Source organism: Macrobrachium rosenbergii, chromosome 4 (assembly GCF_040412425.1).
Source record: "Macrobrachium rosenbergii isolate ZJJX-2024 chromosome 4, ASM4041242v1, whole genome shotgun sequence".
Lineage (NCBI taxonomy): Eukaryota > Metazoa > Arthropoda > Malacostraca > Decapoda > Palaemonidae > Macrobrachium > Macrobrachium rosenbergii.
Genome location: NC_089744.1, coordinates 66,119,107 through 66,138,942, shown reverse-complemented (window position 1 = coordinate 66,138,942; position 19,836 = coordinate 66,119,107). Strand labels below are relative to the sequence as shown.

The window sequence follows — 19,836 nt, the reverse complement described above, 5'->3', positions numbered from 1 at the left end:
CCTCCTATCTCCTAAATACAGAGCAGGCAACTGGGCACAACAAGCTTGTGAACTGGGGACTTCTTTAACCATTTTCTTCCAAGAATTCCAAAATCTTCCAACAACATTAAGGACACAGTCAAGGAAAGCATCCCAACAAGAACAGGTGGTAAAGCAGCAGAAGTCATGGCCAAAGAGTCTGATGCTAAAGAAGGGGCTTACAGGAGTAGAACTTAGGGTCACAGCCATGTGTTCCAGACAGCCAGCAGGGAAGGATCTCCAAAGGCTCCAGGGAAAGCCACAGAGACTTCAGTACCTTCTTAGTCTCTGTCAAACACTTGGAGATGCTGGAAAAGTAGCAGCAGGAGTGATCACACACGGGATGTCCACCAGAATCTGCTGTCTTGCCATGAACAGAGCAGGAGGTTCATTACTCAGCCTTCCTATTCCACACTTACCCCATAGCCCATGCAGCCTAGGAGGAACGTTCAACAATGATCCCACTGCTGGGAAGCAGTCACCACCAAAAAAGATCTCAAATGAATATTACTGAGAAAGGGAGGGTTATTATTTTCCAACAATGGTAATGTCCTATTTGTTCCAAACTACTTCTAATGGGAAGGTGGAAGGTAGCCAAACAGTACACTCAACAAATGCTGCAGTCAGAGTATAAACAGTATGTAAGAGTATCCATGTTCTGTGGTAATATAAAGTGCCCAAAAACACACACACACACACACACACACACACACACACACACACACTCATGACACCAGATTGCTGTCACTGTTCACTTTTTCTCACAGAGGGAATCAGCACTTATCATCCTTACCACAACTGTTACCACAGTCAAAAGCAAAGCCGGTAAAAACCAGACAAGCAATTTATAGGAGGAAGTTTGACAACCATTACGAAACGTCCAGTGGCATGGGCATGTCTTCACTGTAATATAACCAAAAAACAAAGAAAAAGTGGACTCTTTAATATTCAGGCAAGTAAGTGGTACCTCACCATCTTAATTACTTAGTACTAATTAACTAACTTGTTACCCAGCTTCAATGATAGAACCGGCTTCTGCTGAAATGGAGATCCACATAATAGGAAAAGGCATGTATTCTCATAGGAATGATTCTGTGCAGTGTACATACAACATTAATGACACTGATGAGGTCTAAATACTATTAACAAGATCAACTTACCTGTACACCACATGCATAACCCACAATCAGGAGGAGGGGAGGAGAATTTCCATTAACTTCTATCTTATCCCGAAACTGTGCCAAGTCATTGATATCACAATGATCAAATCGCACCCAACTGATAGTTTCTTTTCCCTCATAATGAGAAGGATTGCTGTAGGTTTGTGGTACAACCTAAAAGCAAAGAAAGAAATATCTAATTACTACATAAAACATTCTGTAAAATCAGCTCCCATACTTAGAATTTGCATTCATTTAACTTAATTGGACCATGTCAACAATGTATATGATTATTCAACAATACTATTTCCCAACACTGTACAAATGATTCAACATAATTCTTGACATAAGATTGACATGCAGTACGTGAAAAGTTAATTACTCTTGAACAATACAATTCTTATTGGAAAAATTCTACAACTCTACTAGCAATTAAGTAAGTACAGTCAGGGAAATGATTCCTTTTACCCCGTGTTCATTAGACACCCTAATTGGCAACGCCGCTTTTGTTTATGTAGTAGAAACTGTTGAAAATATGAATGAATTCTCTGTCGCAAAAGCAAGGCTTATTGGTGGAGATGTTTCCTTACCTGTTAGCATATACTCACTTGATTATTTCAAAAGGAACAAAATGACCTGACAAAGAAAAAAGTTTACGAACAAACTACGTGATTCATGGTTTTATATGTGATTTTTTATGATTATATAAGACGTTGTATCAGAGGGAAATTACATAACGTAATATCATCATACACTTGCGTTTGGCTCTTCAGACTGACATAGGAAATAGAGGTGGAGGGACGGGGGTGGGGGTGCGGAAAGAGGGAGGAGTTGTTTGTAAGGTTGAGACAATGAACTGTCAGCATGTATAGCTTCGTTAACGATTTTTCCTCTAACTCCTAAACCTTTTGAAGCTAGTTCTGATTTCCCATTGAAATGATAAATAATGTAGCTACAATGACTGAAAATATTGTGTTAATTCAGTCAAACTTAATAATAAACATGTGGTTTTTTTTATTCAATTTCTTAACAGTGGTTTGCATTAGGATAAATTCAGTTATCGAATAAAGTACCATAACCTTGACCAGTCCTGTTCAAATGTTTCTGAACATCTATTCTACGCTGAAAATTCTGTCAAATTTGTATAATTCAATCGAACGGTATGGAAGAAAAGTAGTTCTATCTTGAACAGCCAACTGTTCTGTATATCATTATCAGAAAAGAATCAAAATTTTTGTGAGAATAAGGATGAATAAAATTATTGGAAATACTGAATTCCCAAGAGATACACAGGAGTTTGGAGATGATACTAATGCAAGGACAGATATTTGAATTAATAAAAATTTCATGAAATGTATCGGCGGTCCTGATAGGAATTCTATTTTTAGACATACAGTACAGTACTTTGTAGCAGTTGTCACATAACATTTTTTAGAGCTCATTTGTTGTGGCCAAGAATATAGGATGTCTACCCAAGAAGAAGGGCCAAGAAAGGTCAGCTAAGAACGAAGTTTCTTTTCCACTGACTGCTACTGACATCGCTCGGACAACTTTTCTTATGGAGTTATTTTTACTATTAACAATCATATTATGACACAGTTTCAATCCTGATTTATCAGCCACTTACCGCTGCTAAACACTCTTTTACTTTCAAATTACTATTAACAATCATATTATGCCACAGTTTCAATCATGATTTATCAGCCACTTACTGCTGCTACACACTTTTACTTTCAAATTATACTTAGTTAATATTCTTTATAGCATGGATACTGGGATATAGAATGCATATCTTCTTTGTTTACTATATACAAAAATTCTATAGTAGCCTATAATAAAATGAGCTTTGTCTATATTCATTGTTGCACACAAATTTCATGTCTTTAGTTCTTGGCTAAGAAAGAATAAACATCCTTTTAAATATGAAAAATCATAAAAACAATATGTTATTCACATAAATTATTTATATATATATATATATATATATATATATATATATATATATATATATATATATATATATATATATATATATATATATATATATATATATATATATATATATATATATATATATATATATATATATATATAATATACACACACACACACACATATATATATATATAATACATATATAAACGTCCTTTAATATCAATTCGCTCTACCTGAAATAATATATTTTCATATATAGTCAAGGGGAATTTTGTTGATAATAAGTCCACCGTCCCAGGTCAACCAGCGTGACGAGGACTCTGTACTACAGGGACGACTAACCCATTCGGCCACAAGAGAGGTGCAGTGAATATCGCCTCCCATCACTCACCCGTCGAACTCAGGTGTTTTGCATTTGGAGACGATATCCACCCACCTCTGCCATGTTGACCGTGTAGTGCGTTTGTCGCACGTAGCCATATTATGACTATTTATCACATCACGTGATTCATATACAATCAGAAAGCTACAAACGCCCTTTAATATCACTCGCTCTACCTCGGAAATAATATATTTTCATATATGTTACATCAAGGAATTTTTAGTTGATAATAAGTCCACCGATTTGGGGGTCGAACCAGCGACGGATGAGGACTCAGGACTACAGGGACACTAACCCATTCGCCACAAGAGAGGTTATAGTGAATATCGCCTCCCCCATCAACTCACCCATCGAACTCAGGTGTTTTGCATTTTGAGACGATATCCACCCACCTCTGCCACATTGACCGTAGTGCGCTTGTCGCAGCGTAGCCATAACCTCGCCTGTCGCTGGTTCGACCCCACAGGACGGTGGACTTATTATCAACTAAAAATTCCTTCGGTAACATATATGAAAATATATTATTTCAAGGTAGAGCGCTTAATTGGATATTAAAGGACGTTTGTAGCTTTTGATTGTATATGAATCACGGTGATGTGATAAATAGTCATAATATGGCTACGTATGACAAACGACTACACGGTCAACATGGCAGAGGTGGGTGGATATCGCCTCCAAATGCAAAACACCTGAGTTCGACGGGTGAGTTGATGGGAGGCGATATTCACTTATAACCTCTTGTGGCCGAATGGGTTACTGCGTCCCTGTAGTCCTGAGTCCTCGTCTGTCGCTGGTTCGACCTCATGGGACAGTGGACTTATTATCAACAAAAAATTCCTTCGGTAACATATATGAAAATATATTATTTCCGAGGTAAAGCAAATTGATATTAAAGGACGTTTGTAGCTTTTGATTGTATATGAATCACGGTGATGTGATAAATAGTCATAATATGGCTACATGCGACAAACGCACTACACGGTCAACATGGCAGAGGTGGGTGGATATCGTCTCCAAAATGCAAAACACCTGAGTTCGACGGGTGAGTTGATGGGAGGCGATATTCACTTATAACCTCTCTTGTGGCCGAATGGGTTAGTGCGTCCCTGTAGTCCTGAGTCCTCGTCCGTCGCTGGTTTGACCTCACGGACGGTGGACTTATTATCAACTAAAAAATTCCCTTCGGTAACATATATGAAAATATATTATTTCCGAGGTAGAGCAAATTGATATTAAAGGACGTTTGTAGCTTTCTGATTGTATATGAATCACGGTGATGTGATAAATAGTCATATATATATATATATATATATATATATATATATATATATATATATATATATATATATATATATATATATATATATATATATATATATATATATATATATATATATATATATATATATATATATATATATATAACCTGTCATTTATATGTTGGCGTGTCTCTAAGGTTCAATGACCAGCACCAAGTAATTGAAACATAATTGCTATTAAAGCTAATATTTGCATCTCAGAGCCAAGTCACTGATGCTGCAGCCAACCATCAGACCAAAAGTGGAATGTGACTCCCATGATTTCATAGGTTCATATCATAAGAACTTGGATCTGGATCCTGTTAACTGAGAAAAGTGCCATTCATCTACAACCACTCTTAATACTGTAGTTTAATTGGAATCCATCCACCCAAGCTCCCTCTGCATGGGTGTTTGAAGTAGAAGAATAGCATAGCAGACAACATTTAACATATGCTACTGTTGTGCATATTTCACAATAAACGCGGTGGTCAGCATCGCCGGGTGAAGCTGTAGTGGATTATATAATATGATATATATATATATATTAATTAGATGATATTTAATAAGCTATATATATTTTCGGTGTTCATCCTCTGATAGATCTCTCTCTCTCTCTCTCTCTCTCTCTCTCATCTTGAAAACTGGGTTGTGGACAATGAATGTGATTTTGTAACAATTGTATTGATATTTATTTTCAGTTACTGTTGCGACAGTATCAATTGATGAAATGGAAATTCTGCAGTAGCTTCTTAAAGATTTGAGACTTCTAAGCAAAATCGTTAACGAAGCTACACATGGTTTGATTAGACAGTTCACCGTCCCTTCCTTCCTCGGAACAACTTCTACCTTCTTCCAACCTTTCACCGTCCACCTCCATTTCCTGTGTCAGTCTCAGGAGCCAAACGACACTGCATGATGATATTACTCTACATAATTTCCTCCTAAGGCGTTTTATATAATCCTGAGAAAAACACTTATAAACCCATTTTTCACGTTGCATATTTTTTTTACCAACGTATTTTAGTTTTGATGAAATAATGTAAGAAAATATATGTTAACTGGTAAGGAGACATCTGCACCAATCAGCTACTAGTATTACTACTTACCTACATAAACAAAAGCAGCGTTGCCATTTACAACGTCTCGTGAACTCAAGGGGTAAAAGAAATAAATCATTTCGACTGTACCTAATAATAATACTGAAAACAATCATGTGTAAATATTAACTTTAAGCTCTATTAACTTGAAAATTTTCTTGTACCTGACATTTCCAAGTCCACTTCAATGATCATATCTACTATAAACCACTGTTTAACCATGAACATAACAGGGCTGCTGTTTTCAACAGTTTCACTGAAGATGTATTTTTTTGGTGCAATGCATTAACCATCCATATATATACCCATGGAAATCAAATTCCTTCATAAAAAAAAAATACAAAGATCCAAGAAGCCAATGTGCAATGCCAACAAGCATAACATAATTTTCTAAATACAGAGTAAATTTTGTCCATATACATCCATTTTAACAGGTCCTGTTTATGTTCTGTACGTGTGCAAATTTCAGAAACATGGTTCCATTGCAGAAGAAAAAAAAAGATTATGGCCCAGTGGTTGGCACAAGCACATATATTCACTCTGTCTACAGTGGTTAGTTAAAATAATTTTGTGTAATCTGATCCAACTAAGACATAGCCATGGGGGTAAGGAAGAAGCCAATTAGGCCAAGTAATAGGATTTTTGGGGAAAAAATATAATTATTATTATTATTATTATTATTATTATTATTATTAGTATTACTCTTATTATTAAAATTAAATATATTATTTTCAGTTACTAAAAATTGTTTTAACATCAATCCATTGCTTGAACATAGGCTGAGCAGCATTGAGCTGTTGACATTCTGACAAGGAAATTGGGATCCAAAGCTAAAGGGGGACCAGAAAATATTATACCTCATGAAACCCAAGGCTACAAAGACAAAACAGGAGTTAGAATTGACTAATGACCTATACATGAGCAACCAAAGTAATCAAACATGTACAGTATATTAACCTCTGAAAAATATAAGTGGGAAAAATATGCACCAAGTAGCAAGAAGCCAAGTTGCAGGTGGAAGCTCACCCTACTCTAACTGATGGGCTCCACAGAAAAAGTTAGAGGCACTTGTAACAATTCCAAGAATAGGAGAATAATCTAATACATGAGGCACTGACCAGATGAGGAGTCAGCCTTGAGACTTGTGAATCAGGATGTGAAACTGACTAGTTTAGTTCAGTACCCAAAGTGACATCAGCTGTAAGAATGGTGACCTTCTTGAGTCAATAGAAACTGATATTTGATAACCTCCTGTGACAATCCACGGAGGAACCAACTACGAGTGTCTCTCTGAGGGTTGGACAATGAAGAGAAACACTAATCTTCCTCACTTGACACAAAAACTTACTGCTTTCTTAAATGAATGCAAAGGACATGTAGAGCAAAGAAAAACTGGTCAAGAGGAGCACTGAAGACGTTACTAAAAATCTATTGGCAATTTTTCATTGAATCCCATCCCAACGACTCTCCTCAATCCAGAGTCCAAGCAAGGCATTGTTTAATGAGAGAACCCAAGAAAAATTGCCTTAGGATGGAACTGAATGGTCTTGGATCAAAGAATTAATGGTGGATGACCAAGGCACCCACGACAAAGACCCCAAAGACTGAAGATGAGAAAATAAGGCTGATGGAATTCTTAAGTGGAGAAGGGCTGTCACTTTTGGTTCTTGCCTTGCAGTACTGCTGAACGGACATCTTTCCAGCCACTTCACGTGATGTGAAGGAGGAAGAGGTGATTACTGAACGAAGCCCATTGTTATAACTAAAACACAATTCATTCCTTCAGACAAGGCTTTGACTGTCACATCAGAAAAAAATTATACTTTCATAATAATATTAAGTTTCATATACCATATACTCATCAAGTAATTACATAGCTATACTTTCCAGTTGTGCAGCACCCTAAATTTTTAAAACCGCATTAGGGCTCCGATTGTTTAGTGTAGGTGACCAGTCCCGTCCCCTAACAGGAATACTAGGAATGATTTAGCAGATAACCTCATTCTGTTTCTGCCCTTATGTGTATCTGGGGGGAGGAGGGCTGGCTCAGATTCTGTAATTACTTGGTAAAGTATATATGAAACTTAATTTTTATGAAAATATTTTCATATAAGTAATTTACCAAGTAATTATATAGCTGAATCCCACATTGATAGGTGGGATACATGGACATATTCCATTCCAAAACACTAAGTTATGTAATGAATTTGAAGTAGACAAATTTGCTAGCATTAGAAAACAATGCTTGTCATTGATTTTCAGCTAAGAGACCTATTGCAGGAGAATACTGCCTTGGTTGGTGCCCATCTTAACTTGTAATGGCGTGGCAGTATAGCCAAGGATTGCCTTTACTTGAGTGAGAGCTTTGCAGTCAAGGAGTATTCAGCTGGCTGGCAAAGCATCGTTAAATGCCCTTGCCCTGGGCGCAGTACCAAAAAATAAAAACAACCAAACAATTTTGTCACCTACACTGAAAATAAACAACTACCCATCCACTGAGAGTGGTGGGTGTTCCGGGTACATTGTAACCCCAGCTAGCCAAAACTTTTGGCACCTTACTACAAGGTTAAGAGATAGGAGAAAATCTTCTGCTTCCTCCCTCAGTGCCATGCCAGTTACTAATAACTGTCCCAAGGTATTGCAATTTTTTTAAACACTGTTTTGATTTCAAGAGAAAATTTAGAAGTGAAGAACTATTACAATTCCAGTGGGCCGATTAACAAATGGAAGTAAGTGACATAATGAGCCTGAAAGCTAGTGAGGTAGAGGCTATTCTGGCAACTTAGCTTCCCTTAACAGGTAGGCAAATCTTCTCCTGAATCTGAGAGTGCATCTCAAAAACAAAGTTCATTATATATTCATTAGAGATGAAAGACAATGGGTTCATAGACAGAGGGCGAGGCAGGATGGCCTTCTGATTAAAAGGCTTGCTCAGGTAAAACCTGAAAGCTCAAACTAGACATTTCGCTCACTCTCCCAGAGCCAGGGATGTTCATCAATTACTTAAGGGAGAAAGCACAGATCCTGTTCTTTCTTAGCCAGGAAAACATAGCGTTAAAACACAGACTGTCTCCCTGAGCAGAATCTTCCCACTTGTCTACAGTCTGAAGCTCACTTACTCGTTTGGAAGTTGCTAGGGCTACAAGGAACAGAGTTTTCTGTTTAAGTTGAGAGACGTGGAGTGGAGAAGCCTGAAAGAAGGGCCCGTTAACCACTTGAAGGCTACATCCGAATTCCAAGATCGGAGTCGACTCTTCTCTGCCTTGGAAGTCTCGAAAGACTTAATAGGTCGCTAAGACCTTGGTTATACGATAAAACTAGAACTCTGCGTTTAAATACTAAACCTAGCCTTGCTTTATGCCCCTTGAAGGTGGAAGAAGTGAGCCCCTTTGGCGGTCCTCAGGTATAGGAGGAGTTCTGCTATCTGAGCTAAAGAGGAATTCACAGATAAGATGTTATAACTGTTACACCATTGTCAGAAGACTGCCCACTAAGATTGGAGTACTTGGCAAGAAGACTGACGTCTGCATCTTCCAATAGTGTCTGCAGTCAGTCCTGAAAAATTCCCTTATTCCAGGCAAGCTCCTGGACAGTCTGTAAATGTGTCCAAGAAAAGAGTGGTCCACCCTTAGTGGTATCTTTTGAAGTAAGGTTGTCTGAGTAGATATGGATTGTGGAAGGAGTCGTGGAGAGTCCACCAACAACCATATTTGGTTCCGGAACCATTATTCATGGTTCAGAACGGGGCTAAGAGGGTCATTGTTGTGATGAGCCTGAAAATTTGTTCAGCCCTTCCTTGGCTGAATTGGAATGCAGAAGGGCGTAAAGGTCCAGGTTGGACCTAACTTGCAGCATGGCGCAAGTTGCCTGTGTGAGAGGGGGGGGGGTCTAGGATTGGAGAACAAAAAGAGGAAAGCAAAGGTTCCTTAAGGAAGCAAACCGGGCTAAAATCGGCCTGTCCCACAGATTCTGCAGATTCTGCCAGACCAGGGATCCAATGTTCATTTGGCAGGAAGGACATGCTTCTGATGGTTCAGTGCGTCCGCCAGAACTAGTTAGTTTGTCCTGAAAAAGTCGAGTGACTGGGAAACTCGATTTGATATGCCCATTGTAGGAGTTCTCTGCTGACGAGAGAGAGAGAGAGAGAGAGAGAGAGAGAGAGAGAGAGAGAGAGAGAGAGAGAGAGAGAGAGAGAGAGAGAGAGAGAGAGAGCGCCTCCTTGCTTCCCTTCCTTCTTTTCCATATGGTTAACGACTGTGGTCTTTTGAAACAAGATTACCACAGTCTGTGTGTGAAATGGGGTCGAGAAGCATTGAAGCCATAAGCAAAAAGCTTTCAGCCATCTGGCAGAGATGAGACTACAATAAACACCCCGTATTCGCAGGGGATGCGTACCACACCCCCCTCCCCTATGAATAGCTAAAACCTGCGAATACTTAGAACCCTTCTAAAAACACTTAGAACTGCCTATTTTGATAGTTCAAACACACACAAAACAAACTAAAATTGATTATACAAGTATTATCTTACTTACGATGGGGCTAGGTTCCAAAAAACCATCGTTTGTTGGAAAAAATGTAAGAAATACCAAAACGTATCTCGAACATAGCCTAGCCTACACTATAATGTATACCTATACAGACACGGTATAGTAATTATTAATATCAGCTAATTCTAGAGGTTCATGCAAAGTGAAATTGTATAACAAACAAGAATTAGCTTAGCCTGCACTATGGTATACTGTATACATAAACGGTAGCATAGCCTACATTATACTGTACTCTGTATTCACATATCGTATTATACAAACGTCAGCATAACGAATATGCATCTTTTCCATGGATCTTTTAAAATGTTATGCCTTAATTCACTTTACCCAATAATATTGTATATACAGTATTCTTATATTGCTTTCGTATTATAAACTGCAGTCATAACAAAGAAGAAGAAGAAGCATCTCAATGTTTTGGTTTGGAAATCGTTTATGCAGTGTTTATTTCGCCATATTTAATTCAGTTCAGAGCACTTTTCTTGCTTCTAGTTGGCATAAATGAATCTCTAGATACTTTATTTCTGAGTCCAGTCCCGTGTCAGCCGGGTGAAATTCCATTACAGCACGAATTTCTAGGTATAACCTTGCTAGATATACCAGAGAAAAAGAGCTTTCAGGAAAGCTGGGGTTACTACCCCAGTCGAGCGTCTTCTAGGAAGACGTCGGTATAAGGAGGGGTGAGTGAATACCACTACCACGGAAACCTACTCGAAAGATCTCTCCTGTCAAAACCCCGGAACAGAGCGGTGAGCCGTTACAGCCCCCACACCAAACACCCGCCAGGACGGCGACACCAGCGCCACCTACTTCATTCCATTTTCTAGCACGTGAAATCTCTGTTTCTTTTTGTGTGCTCGTCTCCATTATTTTGGATTTTTCTGCTTTCTGAGATGGCATCGAGCAGCTTTACCATTTCCAAGTTAAGTACCATCTTCTTGTGGGGTTTTGTTCTGATTTTTGGCTGTTTGGTCTCGTATTTTCATAAATATTGAGATCTTATTATGACGCCACGGCGTCCCCTGCCAGCCATGTCGACCGCAGGCGACTCCTTCTGTTCTTTTCAGTTGGAGTTGTCTCCTCGTCGTTATAGATAAATTTTGCCCTTTGGTTCCCCTTCCTGGTGGTTCCTTGCGGTGGCTTCCCCCTTTTGAATTATTTCATTGGCCTACGGGCCTTGGTGAGAGTGATGCCCGTCTAGGTCCCCCTCCAGGTTGGGTTCCTTTTATTTTTGGTCTTACTAGGCTAATTATTTTGCTTGAAGATGGTGCTCTTCTTTCTTTTAGTTTTATTTTTATTATTTTGTTGTTTGTTTACCTCTGGGTGCTGGCGGCAGCCTCAGATCTAACCGCTTCCCCGGGGTAGGCTACGCTCTCTGTTGAGTATATTTTAGTTTTTATAGTGATGGTTATTTTGTGGAGTAGGCTGTTTGCTTCCATCCCCTTGCCCTGGGTGGGGAGTTCAGGTTGAGGGAGTTTTGTTGCTGTTTCCTCCGGGATCGTTTTTCGGTGGGCAGAGTGAGCCCTTAGTTCTCTTCCTCCATTTAGGGGAATCGAGTTCTTTGGTTGTGTTTCCTCTAGGCTAGTCGCCCCCTTGCCCCCATTCTCGATCCTGGTTGGTTCTCAGCACAAAATTTCTCTCCCTGTTGCTTCCTCCTCCCTTCTGTCCTCCTTCCTTTTCCTAGCCTAGGTTAAGGTTAGGTCCATATTAGGCTTCGCCTAGGTAGAGTCGGGCTTGGGTTGTGTTGCTTCCAGCATTCCACCCTTCCAAGATTCATCGTCTGGGAGGTATGGTGCAGTTGAGCGGGTGAGTTTCTCCCTGTCTCCTGTTCCTTCCTGGTAGCCTACTCCTCCTCCTCCACCCCCTCCTCCTCCCCCCAGCCTTGCTCTACTCGTGCGGGTGACGCTAGATGGCGTTTTCTCCCGAGTTCAGGGACTTCTCCTATTGGTTGAGAGATTCGCTCCCTCCCATATCGTCCCTAGTATCGCTGTATTGGGGTTGGTGGTTTGTTTACTCAACGTGTTCGAGTCACTATCCATTAGTCTCTCCCTCCCGGTTACGTTGATAGTTGGGTAACATATTGCTCCAGCCTATGTTATGAAACATACGAGCATTTTACCTGTCTTGTTTCTCCGGCGGGGAAGTAAGGGCGGAAGGTTTTATTTTGAGAGGAGCGGATCCTTCCGTCTCTTGAGTTCTTACCATCACTTATTACTGTTATTATTTTTGTTTTTGTTTTAGATAATTTTATCTACAGGAATATTTTCCTTAATTCATTATATATGTTATATAAGTGAGTCCGGTCCTATGCCCGGGGCTCCGCCGTTATTTTACTGGCAGCCCTTATGGTTGGTTCCTGGTCTCTCTTTCCTTCATTCCCCGAGTACTCGGGGTCTGAAAACCTTTACCTTCCACTCTGTAATTTAGAGCTTATTGGCCCAGTTTATGATTAGGGAGTTCTTCTCCGCCGGAGTATTCCGGTTGCAGTTGGAGTTTCCCGGCCTTTCAGCTTTAGTTTGCTTAGAGTGGGAGGTTCATGTACTGTTCTGCTTACAGACTGTTCGCTGTGAGGAGCCGGGTGCACCGCCTCCCTCCAACAACCTTACGGGCCACGTAGTTGCGGACCACGCTGGTTGTGCGGTCCGACTGGATGACCTGGTTGTCTGGCACCCTGATGGTTGTGAGGTTTGCTTTGCTCTCTGCACAACTGTCCAGGATGAGTCGGTAAGTAACAGTCTTTCATTCCCCTGCCTTATGCTCCTCATATTATATGTTGTATATTGTTTATGAGGTTCCCGGTCTGTTTTTTCGTTCTTAGCTAATTGTTGGTTTCTTACAGGCGGATGAAGCTTCCAAGAAGTCTGCCTTGGAATCCCTCCGGGCCTGGGTGGCTGGGTTTGGCAGGAATGTTCCGTCGGGAAGCCCTACGTCCTCGACGCCAGGTTGAGGGACTTGCTCTACCCGGCGCACGGGTGGCGGCGCAGTGCCTGAAGATCTTGCCACCCCTATCATCCAGCAGATCCGGGATGAGACCCAGCCACCCCAAGTGGATATCCTCTACGCTGAGGTCTCGGAGGACGTTGCCGCCATGGATCTCAACCTGGAACCCATGAATACAGAGCAGGACCAGGTGGTAAGTGGTGAGGTAAGTGAGGTTGTTGGGGCGGGCCCCCCTTTATTTGACTCCCCTGCTTCATCAATTTCTTCATTTGCAGGTTTTGTGAAGTCTTCCTCCTTGGGTGATAGAGCTCCGTCTGCTATCCCCAAGTTGAAGTTGAAGACTTCATGGAAGGCGAAGGGCTACAAGTCCTCGACTTCCAAGAAGGCATCGCCCTTCCCCGTCGAAGGCTAAGGTTTCAGGGCCTGTAGCCTCCGGGAGCAAGTCTGGTTCCTCCAGCAAAGGCGCGAGTAAGAGGGCTGCAAAACCAAGCCCTCCTCGCCAACCTGCTTTGATGCAGAGGCCTTTGCCAATCAGCTTTACAAGCGTTTCTACGGAGGACTAGATTCGAGATTTAACAAAATCTCCGAAAGTTGGCCAGTCATGATAACATACTGGCAGGAATGGCTCGCCCACCCCAGCCGAACCACAGTATGTTATCCCCGACACTGCGGACCTCCCGCCGTTCGATGTCGGTAACCCTTGGCGTTTTGCACTCCGGGCCATCCAACATGATGGCAAACTGACAGTTGATGGTCTTGGCACGAGGCGGTTGGAGGAATTGGAGTTCTTCCCCGATCTCCTGCCCCCTTACCCAGGCTTCGTGAGGCTCACAGAGGAAGCTTGGATTCGGTCAGACAAGGTTCCTAGGAGACTGTCATCATCCCTAGGGACCAAGCTCAGTCGGCTCTTCTGCGCACTCTGACGGAGTGGCAGGCAGACAACACGAAGTTGACCCCTTTCAAGGGCAACTTCACTATGTTTGCCCTGGGAGACAACCTTCCCACCCCTTGCTTGGACAAAGTCGCTCTGGCTACGCCCGAGCATGCTTTGATGGTAATCCGTTACCACAGCTAAGGGAGACAGACCCTACTTCCCTGGTATTCCCAGGAAGTAATGAGTTCTGGGTGGAAGCCCGTCCACTTTCACGGTCGGGAAGCTGGACCCCTTCTGCGCTTCCACGCAGTTTAGTGAGCAGCTCCCCAAGCTGCCGGAAGCTCTTTTGAAAGCGGAGTTTGATGCCCGGACTAAGTTAGCCCGGTCCCTGAACTCCGTCTGCCTTACTGAAGCTACTGCCGTCTCCTGCTCGGACGAACCTTTCTTTCAGGTATTGGCTAAGTCCTTGCTGGCAGGCTTCCAGTCTGATTTATTTGAGTTTATTATGGCCAGACTGGAATGCAGGAAGTTCATCTTTGCCGATGCGACTATCCGCCACGAGCCTAACAAGCTCGTGAAAAGCTCGATCTGGGGACCTAACCTCTTCCCTGAAGAGGAGGTCACGAATGTTATGGCCGAGGCTACACGGGCCAACCAGAGTCTGCGCTCTCGCTGGGGCATTTCGGCCTATAAGCGCAAGACCCCAGAATCGGCCGGCCCCCAATCGAGAGGAGGCAAACGTTTCAGGAGGCATAAGAGGCCCCACCATCAGGCAGTAGTCCAAGCCGTCCCGGTCTCGGCAGTAGAGCAGCCTTCTACTTCCAAGGCTCACCCCCAACAGTATGTGCTGGTCCAACCAGCTGCACCCTCCTATGTGGCCTCACGGCAGCACAACCCCACATATGAAGGCCGTGGTTACTTTCACGGCCTTAATAGGGTTGCAAGGGGAGGAAGAGGCAAAGCCCCCATAGAGGGAAGCCCAACACCACCCCAAGGGGAAGACCTGGACGTGGTAGGGGAATAAACCCGCTCCCTCCCACTGAGAGAACACAGGTAGGCGGTCGCCTGTTTTGGTTCAGGGACCAATGGACCTTCAGCCCTTGGGCACACAGCATTGTGTCCAAGGACTGGGATGGAGCTGGATCAAAACCTCCTCCTCTAACCAGGTTTTACCAGCCACCCACATCAATCCTAAAGGATTACGTGACAGAATTGCTCAACAAACGAGCAATAAAGAAAGTAAGGCACCTAAAGTTTCAAGGCAGGTTATTCACTGTTCCCAAAAAGACTCCGATCAGCAAAGAGTGATCCTGGATCTGTCGCGTCTAAATCTCTACATAAAATGCGACAAATTTCGCATGCTTACGGTAGCTCAGGTACGGACTCTACTTCCGCGTGGAGCCGTCACCACCTCTATCGATCTTTCAGACGCTTATTATCACGTCCGGTTGCGCGGAACTTCTCTCAGTTCCTCGGTTTCAGACTCGGGAATCAAGCCTACTCCTTCAGGGTCATGCCCTTCGGTCTGAACATTGCGCCCAGGATATTCACCAAGCTGGCGGACACGGTAGTACAACAACTCCGGTCTCAAGGGATATCCCTAGCAGCATATTTAGACGATTGGATAATTTGGGCACCAACAGTTCCGGAGTGTCAGAAAGCCACGTCCATAGTCATCAATTTCCTGGAGTCACTAGGTTTTCAACTGAACAGAGAAGTCCCGCCTGACTCGGAGTCCCGGTTTCAGTGGCTGGGTCTCCAGTGGGATCTGTCATCTCACACGTTGTCCCTTCCGCCTCCCAAGAGGAAAGAGATAGCATCTCTCACCAGAGATTTCTCAAAATCCATCAGCATCCCGCCGATCCCAAGAAAGGGTCCTTGGGTCTCTTCAATTTGCCTCAGTGACAGACCTGCTCTTAAAAGCGAAATTAAAAGACATAAACAGAGTGTGGCGGAGTCGAGCCAATGTCAAGCTCAGAGACAAGGTCTCCTCCATTCCTCAAATCTTAAAGACAAGATTGCGGCCTTGGACCACAGTCAGGGCCTGTCCAAAAACAGTTCTGCTTCAATTTCCCCCTCCGGCACTAGTTGTTCACACAGACGCTTCCCTAAGCGGCTGGGGGGGATATTCACCAAAACAAAAAGTACAAGGAACGTGGTCCACAATGTTTCAGCAGTTCCATATAAATACCCTGGAAGCTATGGCGGTCTTTCTAACTTTGAAGAAAATCCGCCCCCCCAACCGGATTCATATCAGGCTGGTATTGACAGCGCAGTGGTAGTTCATTGCATCAACAGGGGCGGCTCCAAATCAGGTCGAGTAAACCAAGTAATGGTTGCTATCTTCTCCCTGGCGAACAAGCACAGCTGGCACCTGTCAGCCACCCACCTAGCGGGGTCCGGAACGTGGTGGCGGATTCCCTGTCCAGGACTACTCCCGTTGGAGACGGAGTGGTCCCTGGATGCGGAATCTTTCAAATGGATTTGCCGCCGGGTTCCGGGCCTCCAAGTGGATCTGTTCGCAACGGAGAGCAACTTCAAGCTCCCTGTTATGTGGCCCCAACCTGGACCCTCAGGCGTATGCCACAGACGCAATGACAGTAGATTGGAACAATTGGGAGAAGATTTATCTTTTCCTCCAATAAATTTACTGCTGAAAGTTTTACACAAACTCAGGACATTCAAAGGTCAACCAGCCCTAGTAGCCCCTACTGGCCGAAGAGCAATTGGTTCCCTCTTCTTCAGGAACTGGGATTACGGAGTCTTCGGATTCCCAAGCCCATTCTGACTCAGACAGTACAAACCAAGACTGTGTCAGCTTCCTCAAGAATTCAGAATGCCCTAGTTTTATGGACTTTATAAAATTCGCAGCCCAAAAAGGAGCGAACATTGACCCTGTCAACACTCTGTTTTTAGAATCAGATAAAAGAGATTCTACTATTAGACAGTATGACTCAGCAGTCAAAAAATTAGCCTCCTTCCTAAAAGCATCTGAAGCCAAAATCATGACAGCTAATTTAGGAGTTTCCTTCTTTAGATCATTGTTTGAGAAAGGCCTTGCTCCGGCCACTATTACCACAATCAAGTCAGCATTAAAGAAAGTATTTCTTTACGGCTTTAAAATCGACCTTACAGATTCTATTTTTCATCCATCCCCAGAGCATGCGCTCGTCTGAGACCAGTATCACGCCCACATTCTGTTACGTGGTTTCTCAATGACGTCCTCAAGTTAGCATCAGAGATGGATAACTTTCATTGCTCTTATCAGGATCTGTTAAGGAAGACCTTATTTTTGATTAGCTTGGCTTCAGGTGCTAGAATCTCAGAGCTGTCGGCTCTCACTAGAGGTGATAATTTTGAACTTCCTCCCATCTGGAGAGGTCCTCCTTTCCCTGACCCTAGATTTTTAGCTAAGAACGAAGACCCACAGGACAGGTGGTCTCCTTGGAAGGTGGTGCCCCTTCCTCAAGACCAGTCTTTATGTCCAGTTTATACACTTAAATCTTACCTTTTAAGAACTCCACAGAGTAAGTCGGGTCCTCTTTTATCAGGGAGAAAGGTGGTACTCTTTCACTAAATGCTATAAGACAACAAATTCTTTATTTCATTAAACAGGCCAACCCAGATTCAGTTCCTAAGGTTCATGATATTCGAGCAGTTGCTACTTCCATTAATTACTTTCATAATATGGACTTCTCAGAGTTATCTAAATACACGGGTTGGAAATCACCTCTAGTGTTTAAACGCCACTATTTAAAATCGCTCAAGCCCTGAAATTTTCTACCATAGCTGTGGGAAGTGTCATCTCCCCACCTTAATTAATCATATCCTTATCCTTTCCTTTCCCCCCCCGCCCGCCTGCCTCATTTACTTCTCTGCTTATTCTCCTGGTTGATTATGCCTCACTGCCTGGCTCCTCATATTGATGTATCTTGTATCCTGTTGATGGAAAAAGTGTAATCTGACATGCCATGATTGTTTTTCTTATGGGGTACTGGACAGTTTTTATTTGGCTCCACGTACCCCAGATATATGTATATGTTAATTTTCATTGATTTTATCTCTTACGTGTTTAGCCTAAGTTTACGTGTATAGTATTAAGGTTGTATTTGCTTGTTTTGTGCACATTTCATGTTTCACTTTGCTTTAAGTAATTTTAAGATTTTTGGGGCCTTTCCCGTTGTGTCGGGGACCTCCCCTTGTTTTATAGTATTAAGTTTTTGATGTGCCTTAGATTTAGTATACCTTAGTTTTAGTATTCTTGCTTCATGAAAGAGATTGCTTAATTAAAATTATTTTGGTAAACTTTTGCATTTTCTTCAGATTACCCCCATTTTTTTTTTCCTAGTAGTTGCAGCCTTGGCATGATTCTCTATCACTATTTCACCGGCTGACACGGGACTGGACTCAGAAAAGGGATTTTGACAAAGGAAAATCTATTTCTGAGGAAGGTCCCGTGTCACCCGGTGACCCTCCCTGACTCACCTAGTACTCTCCCCCTCTTGCACATGCCAAGTCTGGGGTTAGTGCTAGCATGGAATGAGGTAGGTGGCGCTGGTGTCGCCGTCCTGGCGGGTGTTTGAGTGTGGGGGCTGTAACGGCTCACCGCTCTGTTCCGGGGTTTTGATAGGGAGAGATCTTTCGAGTAGGTTTCCGTGGTAGTGGTATTTCACTCACCCTTCATTATACCGACGTCTTCCTAGAAGACGCTCGACTGGGGTAGTAACCCCAGCTTTCCTGAAAGCTCTTTTTCTCTGGTATATCTAGCATTGTTATACCTAGAAATTCGTGCTGTAATGGAATTTCACCGGGTGACACGGGACCTTCCTCAGAAATAGATTTTTCCTTTGTCAAAATCCCTTTTATATGGGGCAAGGTTATTTTGGAGAAAAGATTTTTAAGTCAAAATACTGACTAAAATAACTTCTGTTTTATTGAAATTAATTTATCTATTATTTTGAAGCTAACAAATAACAATGTTCATGGCTGTTTAATGTTTGTTTAAATTATCAAAAATCAGCAACATGGATGATTTTCACTTGACCATCAAATAAAATTGAGCTTTGGATATTTATTGTTTATTGGCAGTAAAAATAACAGTAATTGTTCTGTTTTCATGCACAGTAGATTTGATTAAATACTTTCTCTTAAATTTTAATTATGATGAGTTTCAGAGAATGTTGCTGGTGCATTTGATTTTTTAGTCAAAACAGCTTGAACATTGTTTTCTCAGCTTCAGCTACAATTTGCAGCCTAAATTTCATATATTAACGAAAACATCTTTTATCCAATGAGACTTAAGAACATATATATGTCATAAAAATATACCTTGTCCTAAATAAATAACGTATCTATTTCATTTAACCTACTAGAATTGTTTAAAGCCTTTGAACTGAGTTGAAATACCAAATAAACGGATGTTGTTATCTGATTCCAAAACAAAAAACATTGATCGGAAATTTATATTACAAAAGCAATATGAGAGTATATGCAATTGGACTAACAATACTTTAGTCAAACTTTAACATTTTTTAACTAGAAAATGGGATAAATGAAAAAGATGAACATTCTTTATGTTGA

The 19,836-nt window shown here is 42.0% G+C and overlaps 1 protein-coding gene across 6 annotated transcripts in view; it reads right to left on the bottom strand.

The window, feature by feature from the left end:
- LOC136835440 (BCAS3 microtubule associated cell migration factor-like) overlaps positions 1–19,836 on the bottom strand; it is a 349,957-nt gene that overhangs the window by 178,919 nt on the left and 151,202 nt on the right. For all 6 annotated transcript variants that reach the window (XM_067099015.1, XM_067099000.1, XM_067099005.1 and 3 more), the window contains exon 3: positions 1,179–1,352. In XM_067099015.1, the coding sequence (XP_066955116.1) occupies positions 1,179–1,352 (174 nt within the window). The remainder of the gene's footprint in view (positions 1–1,178; positions 1,353–19,836) is intronic.